The sequence below is a fragment of the Salvelinus namaycush genome, chromosome 7 (genome assembly GCF_016432855.1).
Source record: "Salvelinus namaycush isolate Seneca chromosome 7, SaNama_1.0, whole genome shotgun sequence".
Classification (NCBI taxonomy): domain Eukaryota; kingdom Metazoa; phylum Chordata; class Actinopteri; order Salmoniformes; family Salmonidae; genus Salvelinus; species Salvelinus namaycush.
This window is the reverse complement of record NC_052313.1, coordinates 56,086,626-56,099,356: the sequence shown is the minus strand read 5'-3', so window position 1 is coordinate 56,099,356 and position 12,731 is coordinate 56,086,626. Positions and strand designations below refer to the sequence as shown.

The 12,731-nt window shown below is 52.3% G+C and overlaps 2 protein-coding genes across 2 annotated transcripts in view; both read left to right on the top strand.

Annotated features, from left to right (window-relative positions):
- LOC120050855 (interleukin-1 receptor accessory protein-like 1) overlaps window positions 1-12,731 on the top strand; it is an 838,450-nt gene that overhangs the window by 672,984 nt on the left and 152,735 nt on the right. The window lies entirely within an intron of this gene.
- The window catches only part of LOC120050264 (BCL-6 corepressor-like), a 76,395-nt gene that overhangs the window by 51,638 nt on the left and 12,026 nt on the right, over window positions 1-12,731 (top strand). The window contains exons 9-10 of the mRNA XM_038996842.1: window positions 6,320-6,486; window positions 6,713-6,858. Of these exons, the coding sequence (XP_038852770.1) occupies window positions 6,320-6,486; window positions 6,713-6,858 (313 nt within the window). The remainder of the gene's footprint in view (window positions 1-6,319; window positions 6,487-6,712; window positions 6,859-12,731) is intronic.

Genomic DNA, 12,731 nt, shown 5'->3' with positions numbered 1-12,731 from the left:
GTAGACTGGTAGCTACCGCGCCACGGTGGTAGACTGGAAGCTACCGCGCCACGGTGGTAGACTAGTAGCTACCGCGCCACGGTGGTAGACTGGTAGCTACCGCGCCACGGTGGTAGACTGGAAGCTACCGCGCCACGGTGGTAGACTAGTAGCTACCGCGCCACTGTGGTAGACTGGTAGCTACCGCGCCACGGTAGTAGACAACTATAAAGCAGCTCTTGAGCAACGAGGCGGAGGACACCGTTTGCTTTCAGCGCTGAAGTGTTTGAGTTGAAGTAGTGTGTTTGAGTGGAGAGGGACTGTAAGGCCTATGTTTGACCACTGTTGGTGAGCAGTTTTTTGGAGAAGAGTCCATTTGAGAAGAGTGGGGGCTGCTGGTCGTTTGAACACTGTGTACTGTGTTATGGTCTATTTTGTTGTCCACCAGGCATGCCAACCGCAATGCAAGCTCTCGCTGTTTAGCGCTTAAGTTGCCACGGCACTGGCAGTAGCAGGAGTTGTACTCATTTGTTGCCACGGCAGCCACACGACCACGCTGTATCTAAAGATACAGACACTGTGTGTGTGTGTGTGTGTGTGTGTGTGTGTGTGTGTGTGTGTGTGCTCGCAGCTCACAGCACGGCGGTGGGGAGCTGTGAATGAATTCTATGAATACGGGTCGGGAGGGAGGGCACGTCAAAGCAGCGCTACGCTAGCTGAATGTTAATGTCTGTTTCTGCTCTCTGTGTGGAGCGCTGCTGCTAGTCTCTATCTTTCTCACTCTCTTTCTCTGGACCTCTCTCTCTTTCCACGCTTCGCTACCCTGGTTCCTTCTGTTTGTCTGGGGTTGTGTGTGTGGTTTGATGCTAGCCACACTGGGCTGACTGGAAGGGTGTGTATGGTTTGTTAACGATGCCAGCCGCGCTGCGCAGCGCTGTCTGACACAGGTAAATGAGCACATAGACAGAAGAGAGACTGCTGTCGACCTAATGCTTATTTCGCTTTATTCTGCTGTTCTCATTCTGACTGAATTCTATCATTAACAACATACTACAGGACTACATATTTCCGTTATCGAGGACTTTTTAGGTATATACATTCATATGCCATGCTATGTTGTTATGTTAGGTCTCTCTTTATGTAGTGGTGTCTCGTGGTTATGTGTGTTTTGTCCTATATTTACATTTTTAATCCCAGCCCCCGTCCCCGCAGGAGGCGTTTTGCCTCTTGGTAGGCCATCATTGTAAATAAGAATTTGTTCTTTGCTGATTTGCCTAGTTCAATAAAGGTTATATAAATAAATAAAATATTCTCATTGCTTTGGTCAGGCCTTGGAGTCAGCAAACTGTCTATAGAATTGCAATTAATTATAATTCTTTGCCACTGTGACTCATGACATGAGTCATGTTAAAGGGATACTTCAGGATTTTGGCGAGTCAGAAGAACTCCTGGATACCATGTATATGTCTCCGCATGCGGTTTGAACGAAGTTGCTAACTAGCGCAACTGTAATTGCTAACTAGAGTTATCGCAATGCCTAGAAGAGCATACCTCTAACTTCCTTCATTCTGGACTCAAACATACAAATGGTATCCACAAGTTCATCTGAGGCTGGGGACGTAAATAAAGGGCCTCTTAAGGCCAGGCACAGAAAGTGAAAGTAAGTGAATTGAAATTGAATCCCTCCTCAATGGAAAAATAATTGGCAGTTTTTTAAAATTCCAAACCTGAATTCAATTTGGTTTAATCCCCTTTACTGAATGGAGTTGGGTGGGGAGAAACAATTTAATGGCCCCTGCTTCCCTGCTGTTGGGTTAAAGGATCTCTCTGCTAGGAGGCATTCCGGCTCAAACATACTCTCCAGTGGCTCAGAATCCCAGGTTTTTAGGAGCAACTGCGCAGCCATTGTGGATATGGTCCATAACTGGCCAGCCTGAGCCATCACACACAGCCATCCAAATCCATTACCCAGATGTTAGTAGAAAATATATGGGACCGTTCAGGAGGGACAGATTGACTGGGCTATTTTGAGCCGCCCAGGCAGCCGTTTGATAAGACTTATTGAAAAATGAAAGGCTCGGCGACCACTCCACAGCATTTGCATAGAGATGGGAATCAGAGCGGAGGCTCCTGTAATGGCTTACCTTCCACTGCCCTGGTTGAGAGGATGAGGGATGAGAACCGCACAGATCCAGTTCTCTGGACCAGTTCCATTTCGATCTCTCTTGGACACCATCTTCTGATATTAGAAGGACTGGCTAAGAGTGTTGCGTCAGTCTGATACAGATAGTGTAGTACATACTTGATATTAGGACTGGCTAAGAGGGGCTATGTAGGGTTGAGTCAGTCTGATACAGATAGTGTAGTAGGTACTATACTGAGGAATAACATGGGGTCTAGGTAGGGTGTAGTCAGTCTGATACAGATAGTGTAGTAGGTACTATACTGAGGAATATCATGGGGGCTATGTAGGGTTGAGTCAGTCTGATACAGATAGTGTAGTAGGTACTATACTGAGGAATAACATGGGGTCTAGGTAGGGTTGAGTCAGTCTGATACAGATAGTGTAGTAGGTACTATACTGAGGAATAACATGGGGTCTAGGTAGGGTGTAGTCAGTCTGATACAGATAGTGTAGTAGGTACTATACTGAGGAATATCATGGGGGCTATGTAGGGTTGAGTCAGTCTGATACAGATAGTGTAGTAGGTACTATACTGAGGAATAACATGGGGTCTAGGTAGTGTTGAGTCAGTCCGATACAGATAGTGTAGTAGGCACTATACTGAGGAATAACATGGGGTCTAGGTAGGGTTGAGTCAGTCTGATACAGATAGTGTAGTAGGTACTATACTGAGGAATAACATGGGGTCTAGGTAGTGTTGAGTCAGTCTGATACAGATAGTGTAGTAGGTACTATACTGAGGAATAACATGGGGTCTAGGTAGGGTTGAGTCAGTCTGATACAGATAGTGTAGTAGGTACTATACTGAGGAATAACATGGGGTCTAGGTAGGGTTGAGTCAGTCTGTTACAGATAGTGTAGTAGGTACTATACTGAGGAATAACATGGGGTCTAGGTAGGGTTGAGTCAGTCTGATACAGATAGTGTAGTAGGTACTATACTGAGGAATAACATGGGGTCTAGGTAGGGTTGAGTCAGTCTGATACAGATAGTGTAGTAGGTACTATACTGAGGAATAACATGGGGTCTAGGCAGGGTTGAGTCAGTCTGATACAGATAGTGTAGTAGGTACTATACTGAGGAATAACATGGGGTCTAGGGTTAAGTTGGATCTTAGAAATAGACTAATGAACCCAAGAGATTGTTCTCATTCAAATGTGTCGTCGGTTTGATCTAAATCTAACTTCCTACGGCTGTTGATGAATTTCACCCGTGTCAGTGTGTATCTGTTTCTTTTAAGCTTCATTGAATTGAATGGAATTTTAAATGGAACTGGAAGATGTGGACTAAAGCACCGTATTCCATTCAGAGCCCTATGAACTTCCCTAACCCCTCTGTCTCCTGTCTGTGGAGACCCTAACCCCTCTGTCTCCTGTCTGTGGAGACCCTTAACCCCTCTGTCCCCTGTCTGTGGAGACCCCTAACCCCTCTGTCCCCTGTCTGTGGAGACCCTAACCCCTCTGTCCCCTGTCTGTGGAGACCCCTAACCCCTCTGTCCCCTGTCTGTGGAGACCCCTAACCCCTCTGTCCACTGTCTGTGGAGACCCCTAACCCCTCTGTCCCCTGTCTGTGGAGACCCTAACCCCTCTGTCCCCTGTCTGTGGAGACCCCTAACCCCTCTGTCCCCTGTCTGTGGAGACCCCTAACCCCTCTGTCCCCTGTCTGTGGAGACCCCTAACCCCTCTGTCTCCTGTCTGTGGAGACCCTAACCCCTCTGTCCCCTGTCTGTGGAGACCCTAACCCCTCTGTCCCCTGTCTGTGGAGACCCCTAACCCCTCTGTCTCCTGTCTGTGGAGACCCTAACCCCTCTGTCCCCTGTCTGTGGAGACCCTAACCCCTCTGTCCCCTGTCTGTGGAGACCCCTAACCCCTCTGTCCCCTGTCTGTGGAGACCCCTAACCCCTCTGTCCCCTGTCTGTGGAGACCCTAACCCCTCTGTCCCCTGTCTGTGGAGACCCCTAACCCCTCTGTCCCCTGTCTGTGGAGACCCTAACCCCTCTGTCCCCTGTCTGTGGAGACCCCTAACCCCTCTGTCCCCTGTCTCTGGAGACCCTAACCCCTCTGTCCCCTGTCTGTGGAGACCCCTAACCCCTCTGTCCCTTGTCTGTGGAGACCCCTAACCCCTCTGTCCCCTGTCTGTGGAGACCCCTAACCCCTCTGTCCCCTGTCTGTGGAGACCCTAACCCCTCTGTCCCCTGTCTGTGGAGACCCTAACCCCTCTGTCCCCTGTCTGTGGAGACCCCTAACCCCTCTGTCCCCTGTCTGTGGAGACCCTAACCCCTCTGTCCCCTGTCTGTGGAGACCCCTAACCCCTCTGTCCCCTGTCTGTGGAGACCCTAACCCCTCTGTCCCCTGTATGTGGAGACCCTAACCCCTCTGTCCCCTGTATGTGGAGACCCTAACCCCTCTGTCCCCTGTCTGTGGAGACCCTAACCCCTCTGTCCCCTGTCTGTGGAGACCCTAACCCCTCTGTCCCCTGTCTGTGGAGACCCCTAACCCCTCTGTCCCCTGTCTGTGGAGACCCTAACCCCTCTGTCCCCTGTCTGTGGAGACCCCTAACCCCTCTGTCCCCTGTCTGTGGAGACCCCTAACCCCTCTGTCCCCTGTCTGTGGAGACCCCTAACCCCTCTGTCCCCTGTCTGTGGAGACCCTAACCCCTCTGTCCCCTGTCTGTGGAGACCCCTAACCCCTCTGTCCCCTGTCTGTGGAGACCCTAACCCCTCTGTCCCCTGTCTGTGGAGACCCCTAACCCCTCTGTCCCCTGTCTGTGGAGACCCCTAACCCCTCTGTCCCCTGTCTGTGGAGACCCTAACCCCTCTGTCCCCTGTCTGTGGAGACCCTAACCCCTCTGTCCCCTGTCTGTGGAGACCCTAACCCCTCTGTCCCCTGTCTGTGGAGACCCTAACCCCTCTGTCCCCTGTCTGTGGAGACCCTAACCCCTCTGTCCCCTGTCTGTGGAGACCCCTAACCCCTCTGTCCCCTGTCTGTGGAGACCCCTAACCCCTCTGTTCTCTGTCTGTGGAGACCCTAACCCCTCTGTCCCCTGTCTGTGGAGACCCTAACCCCTCTGTCCCCTGTCTGTGGAGACCCCTAACCCCTCTGTCCCCTGTCTGTGGAGACCCTAACCCCTCTGTCCCCTGTCTGTGGAGACCCCTAACCCCTCTGTCCCCTGTCTGTGGAGACCCCTAACCCCTCTGTCCCCTGTCTGTGGAGACCCTAACCCCTCTGTCCCCTGTCTGTGGAGACCCCTAACCCCTCTGTCCCCTGTCTGTGGAGACCCCTAACCCCTCTGTTCTCTGTCTGTGGAGACCCTAACCCCTCTGTCCCCTGTCTGTGGAGACCCCTAACCCCTCTGTCCCCTGTCTGTGGAGACCCCTAACCCCTCTGTCCCCTGTCTGTGGAGACCCTAACCCCTCTGTCCCCTGTCTGTGGAGACCCTAACGCCTCTGTCCCCTGTCTGTGGAGACCCCTAACCCCTCTGTCCCCTGTCTGTGGAGACCCCTAACCCCTCTGTCCCCTGTCTGTGGAGACCCTAAACCCTCTGTCCCCTGTCTGTGGAGACCCTAACCCCTCTGTCCCCTGTCTGTGGAGACCCTAACCCCTCTGTCCCCTGTCTGTGGAGACCCTAACCCCTCTGTCCCCTGTCTGTGGAGACCCTAACCCCTCTGTCCCCTGTCTGTGGAGACCCTAACCCCTCTGTCCCCTGTCTGTGGAGACCCTAACCCCTCTGTCCCCTGTCTGTGGAGACCCCTAACCCCTCTGTCCCCTGTCTGTGGAGACCCTAACCCCTCTGTCCCCTGTCTGTGGAGACCCTAACCCCTCTGTCCCCTGTCTGTGGAGACCCTAACCCCTCTGTCCCCTGTCTGTGGAGACCCCTAACCCCTCTGTCCCCTGTCTGTGGAGACCCTAACCCCTCTGTCCCCTGTCTGTGGAGACCCCTAACCCCTCTGTCCCCTGTCTGTGGAGACCCCTAACCCCTCTGTCCCCTGTCTGTGGAGACCCTAACCCCTCTGTCCCCTGTCTGTGGAGACCCTAACCCCTCTGTCCCCTGTCTGTGGAGACCCTAACCCCTCTGTCCCCTGTCTGTGGAGACCCTAACCCCTCTGTCCCCTGTCTGTGGAGACCCTAACCCCTCTGTTCTCTGTGTCCTATCTAGGATGTAGTGCTGTACTGCCTGGAGAACAGGGTGTGTGACGTCAATCACCGTGACAACGCAGGCTACTGTGCGCTGCACGAGGCATGTGCACGTGGCTGGCTTGCTATCACTCAGCACCTGCTGGAGCACGGTGCCGACGTCAACTGTAGCGCCCAGGAAGGCACCAGGTAGACACACACACACACACACACACACACACACACACACACACACACACACACACACACACACACACACACACACACACACACACACACACACACACTTAAACATGGACACTCACTTTCTCTCTCACTAACACACAGGCCAGACATGTGGACATGGACAATTACCTTCCAAGGCTCTGTACATAACGCGAGTGTGTGTGTGGCGTGTCTGTCTCCCTCCCCCCAGGCCCCTCCATGACGCGGTGGAGAATGACCATCTGGAAGTGGTCCGTCTGCTACTGTCCTACGGAGCTGACCCAACCCTGGCTACATACTCTGGCCGCAGCCTCCTCCGTATGACGCACTCCCACGGCATGGAGGGATTCCTCTCTGGTGAGCCTGCTTTAGAGATGCTTTGTGGTCCTCATCTGTGGGGACACAGTATCATCCTCGGGAGTTGCCCCGCGTTACCCCACTATCAGGTTACTTAGCAACAGCTGTAGAGGGGTCGTCCTCTAAGGGCTGGCCCTTGTGAGCGGTGCAGTGAGGGGGAGAGAGGTTGCCTGACGACTCAGACTGAATTCTTCCACTGCTCTATGTTCACTACATACTTCAGTCTGAGACTGCCGTCAGGGAGGTCGTTGGTGGGGACGTCAAAATGAGGGTTGTTGTACAAAACAAAGTCACCGGCGATTGGATCATCGCTAACCAATCGGTGTATCAAAGCCAATGACGAACTTTCAAAACACCGCTTTGCCTACGTGTGTTCTGGCTCTGGCCCAACCCAGCGGTTTCTGGGGGCCAGGACAGGGAACTGACGGCCTCATTACACACACACACACACACACACACACACACACACACACACACACACACACACACACACACACACACACACACACACACACACACACACACACACACACAGACACACACACCCAGGCACCACACAGTTTAAATGGATGGTGAGGAGATATACCAAGGGGAAGTAGAGGACAGCGTTCCATTGAGTGCTTGAGAGAACCGCAGTGAGCTAGCATCCCTCTCTCCCTCCCTCTCTTCCTCTCTCCCTCTCTCCCTCCCTCTCTCCCTCTCTCCCTCCCTCCCTCTCTTCCTCCCTCCATCCGTTCACCTCCCCGGCTATTTCAGGGCATTATTAATCAGCCCTGCTCTGGCGCACACACTATCCCACACTCTCTCTCACTCACACACACACACACACACTTTCCTTCTCTTACACACACTCCAGCAGCGATTGCCAAACGGTGCCTAGTCCACTCCACTCACCTAACCTGATCTGTGCTTCCCAGAGAGAGAAAACGCACAACAAATCCAATTCATTTAGGCAAAAAGGGGGATTAGAATTTCCCCCTTCAGTTCAATTCCACGGTGGCCCACAGTGCTGCCTCAGCTCCAGCCCTCTCTGCCTCTCTGCTTCTCTCCACTCACTAATCCTCAAGTGTTGATGAGTTGATACTATTTTACATAAGCCTGCCCACTAGGAGCACCCCAGAACCCACTAGGAGCACTCCCTCCCTCCTTGTCCTCTCCTCTCCTCCCTCCCTGTCTTCTCCTCCCTCTCTTCCCTCTGGCCTCTCCTCTCTCTCCCTCCCTGGACTCTCCTCTCTCTCCCTCCCTGGACTCGCCTCTCTCTCCCTCCCTGGACTCTCCTCTCTCTCCCTCCCTGGACTCTCCTCTCTCTCCCTCCCTGGACTCTCCTCTCTCCCTCCCTGGACTCTCCTCTCTCCCTCCCTGGACTCTCCTCTCTCTCCCTCTCTGGCCTTCCCTCCCTGGCCTCTAGGCCTTCTACAGGGATTCTCTGGGATTTTGTGTCCTAATCCTGTTGTTTATTTGCGAGGTAGATCCCTCGTTCCCAAATGCCTTTGGACTGAGCAGGGAAACAAGACAACAGCTGAAATAGCCGTGTGTTTCCGTGTCTGTGTGTGGAGCTGGAAGTATGGTGGTGATGTAATACAGAGGCGGTGTGTGTCGGTATAGAGACGTATCTCCATTGACACACACACACACACACACACACACACACACACACACACACACACACACACACACACACACACACACACACACACACACACTGCCCTGAGCGCTGAGTGCTGCAATATCGTGACCCACATTACCCAGGGAGAGCAGAGAGCCGGGGGAGAGGAGGGGGCAGAAGGAGGGGTGGACGGGTGTAGCAATCAGAGCCCAGCACCTCTCTTTTCTTCTCTGCTCTCCCTCGCTCCCTCTCTCCCTCCGCTCTCCTCCCCTAATCACCACTTCCCACTTAGCATTTAAAACGGCTGCTTCCCCCGCAAACCACAGAGCAGCACGGCCACAGAGCAGCACGGCCACAGAGCAGCACGGCCACAGAGCAGCACGGCCACAGAGCAGCACGGCCACAGAGCAGCACGGCCACAGAGCAGCACGGCCACAGAGCAGCACGGCCACAGAGCCAGGCTGTCATTTAGAGCTATGGGGAGCGCAGTGCTCAGCTATACCCTGCTGACACACACACACACACACACACACACACACACACACACACACACACACACACACACACACACACACACACACACACACACACACACACACGCTGCAGAGAGGCATATATACAACAAGCCAGCACTAACAGATGAACACACTCAGTGGCGTTGCAGGGTAGTATCCTCTTCCTCCTTCGTTCCCTTCCTCTCTCCATCTCAACTCCCAGGCTTTGTGTAAGACCACGTTAGAGAGAGACCGAGCGAGCGGAAGACACGGCAAGCGCAAGGAAGCTAGAGACAGTGAGTGTGTGAAATAGAGAGAGTGAGTACGACTAAAAGACAGATGGAGGGAGCGTGAAGGGCTAGAGAGAGGGAATGAAATATCGGGGGGGAGTAGTGTGACAGAGAGAACTGGAACGAGGCTGAGCAAGCGTGAAGGAGCTAGAGAGAGAATGAAAGATGGAGCGAGAGGAAGTAGAGAGAGAGGGCGAGAGAGAAGGGGGGCGTGGTAAATCGTCAGGTTTGTCTGGATGTGCTGTCTGCCAGTCTGATTTCCACCTCCTCCCCCAATGTGTTCCCTCTCCCTGGGAGCTCTAATCAGCAGCTAACACAACACACACTTTCTTACTTTCCATCGCCTCGTTCTTTCTCTCTCCTTTCTCTCCTTTCTCCATCTCCCTAATACCTCTCCCTCTCTGCCACTCTCTCTCCGTTCCCTCTCTGCCTCTCTCTTTACCTCTCTCTGCCACTCTCTCTCCTTTCCCTCTCTGCCTCTCTCTTTACCTCTCTCTACCACTCTCTCTCCTTTCCCTCTCTGCCTCTCTTTACCTCTCTCTGCCACTCTCTCTCCTTTCCCTCCCTGCCTCTCTTTACCTCTCTCTGCCACTCTCTCTCCTTTCCCTCTCTGCCTCTCTCTTTACCTCTCTCTACCACTCTCTCTCCTTTCCCTCTCTGCCTCTCTTTACCTCTCTGCCACTCTCTCTCCGCCTCTCTCTTTACCTCTCTCTACCACTCTCTCTCCTTTCCCTCTCTGCCTCTCTCTCTTTCTCTGCCTCTCTCTCTTTCTCTGTCGTTCCGTGGAGTTTTTAATGAGGCTTAACTGCTGAATCCCTGAATGGCTGTAGCTGGCACAACACTCCCTTGCTGCCTCTGGCACTGCCACACTACCCACCCAACGCCAAGCCCCCACACAGCTGCCCCCGCTCCCACACCGGCTCCCTGTGCGCAAGCACACACACACACACACACACACACACACACACACACACACACACACACACACACACACACACACACACACACACACACACACACACACACACACACACACACACATACATAAACATACACACACAAACGCAGAATGCAAACATAGTGACCTGCTGTCCAAGCAGCCGGAGCTGTTTTTAAATGAACACTCGGTGGAATGAACACCCGGTGGTTTAAGTGTGTGTGTGTGAGAGCGTGCATGGCTCTCTAGCGGCTTTGAAGGCTCCCGAGTGGAATCTGATTAGAGATGCATGTCTGCGCACACACACACTGCCGCGCTCCGCCTGTTCCACCGTGAGGCAGTGTGTGTCAGAGGGAACAGGGAGGGCAGGGGGGCCAGGGTGGGGGTGGGGGAACAGGGAGGGCGGGGGGCCAGGGTGGGGGTGGGGAAGGTTTATACGGCCTTTTTTCCTCATCTGCAGCAGCGGCTTTCTCTGTCCTCTGGTTTTTCCTTTCTTTTTATCACTGTGTCTCACCAATGCAGAGCCAGACGTCTACAAAAATATGCATCTCTTTCTCTCATTCTCTTTCTGCTCTCTCTCTCTCTCTGCTCTCTCTTTCTGCTCTCTCTCTCTCTGCTCTGTCCCTGTTAATAGCTGTAACGTGTCTCCATCTCTCTCTGCTCTGTCCCTGTTAATAGCTGTAACGTGTCTCCATCTCTCTCTCTGCTCTGTCCCTGTTAATAGCTGTAACGTGTCTCCATCTCTCTCTGCTCTGTCCCTGTTAATAGCTGTAACGTGTCTCCATCTCTCTCTGCTCTGTCCCTGTTAATAGCTATAACGTGTCTCCATCTCTCTCTCTGCTCTGTCCCTGTTAATAGCTGTAACGTGTCTCCATCTCTCTCTGCTCTGTCCCTGTTAATAGCTGTAACGTGTCTCCATCTCTCTCTCTGCTCTGTCCCTGTTAATAGCTGTAACGTGTCTCCATCTCTCTCTGCTCTGTCCCTGTTAATAGCTGTAACGTGTCTCCATCTCTCTCTCTGCTCTGTCCCTGTTAATAGCTGTAACGTGTCTCCATCTCTCTGTCTGCTCTGTCCCTGTTAATAGCTGTAACGTGTCTCCATCTCTCTCTGCTCTGTCCCTGTTAATAGCTGTAACGTGTCTCCATCTCTCTCTCTGCTCTGTCCCTGTTAATAGCTGTAACGTGTCTCCATCTCTCTCTGCTCTGTCCCTGTTAATAGCTGTAACGTGTCTCCATCTCTCTCTCTGCTCTGTCCCTGTTAATAGCTGTAACGTGTCTCCATCTCTCTCTCTGCTCTGTCCCTGTTAATAGCTGTAACGTGTCTCCATCTCTCTCTCTGCTCTGTCCCTGTTAATAGCTATAACGTGTCTCCATCTCTCTCTCTGCTCTGTCCCTGTTAATAGCTGTAACGTGTCTCCATCTCTCTCTCTGCTCTGTCCCTGTTAATAGCTGTAACGTGTCTCCATCTCTCTCTCTGCTCTGTCCCTGTTAATAGCTGTAACGTGTCTCCATCTCTCTCTCTGCTCTGTCCCTGTTAATAGCTGTAACGTGTCTCCATCTCTCTCTGCTCTGTCCCTGTTAATAGCTATAACGTGTCTCCATCTCTCTCTCTGCTCTGTCCCTGTTAATAGCTATAACGTGTCTCCATCTCTCTCTGCTCTGTCCCTGTTAATAGCTGTAACGTGTCTCCATCTCTCTCTGCTCTGTCCCTGTTAATAGCTGTAACGTGTCTCCATCTCTCTCTCTGCTCTGTCCCTGTTAATAGCTATAACGTGTCTCCATCTCTCTCTCTGCTCTGTCCCTGTTAATAGCTGTAACGTGTCTCCATCTCTCTCTCTGCTCTGTCCCTGTTAATAGCTGTAACGTGTCTCCATCTCTCTCTCTGCTCTGTCCCTGTTAATAGCTATAACGTGTCTCCATCTCTCTCTCTGCTCTGTCCCTGTTAATAGCTGTAACGTGTCTCCATCTCTCTCTCTGCTCTGTCCCTGTTAATAGCTGTAACGTGTCTCCATCTCTCTCTGCTCTGTCCCTGTTAATAGCTGTAACGTGTCTCCATCTCTCTCTCTGCTCTGTCCCTGTTAATAGCTGTAACGTGTCTCCATCTCTCTCTCTGCTCTGTCCCTGTTAATAGCTGTAACGTGTCTCCATCTCTCTCTGCTCTGTCCCTGTTAATAGCTGTAACGTGTATCCATCTCTCTCTCTGCTCTGTCCCTGTTAATAGCTATAACGTGTCTCCATCTCTCTCTCTGCTCTGTCCCTGTTAATAGCTGTAACGTGTCTCCATCTCTCTCTCTGCTCTGTCCCTGTTAATAGCTGTAACGTGTCTCCATCTCTCTCTCTGCTCTGTCCCTGTTAATAGCTATAACGTGTCTCCATCTCTCTCTGCTCTGTCCCTGTTAATAGCTGTAACGTGTCTCCATCTCTCTCTCTGCTCTGTCCCTGTTAATAGCTGTAACGTGTCTCCATCTCTCTCTCTGCTCTGTCCCTGTTAATAGCTATAACGTGTCTCCATCTCTCTCTGCTCTGTCCCTGTTAATAGCTGTAACG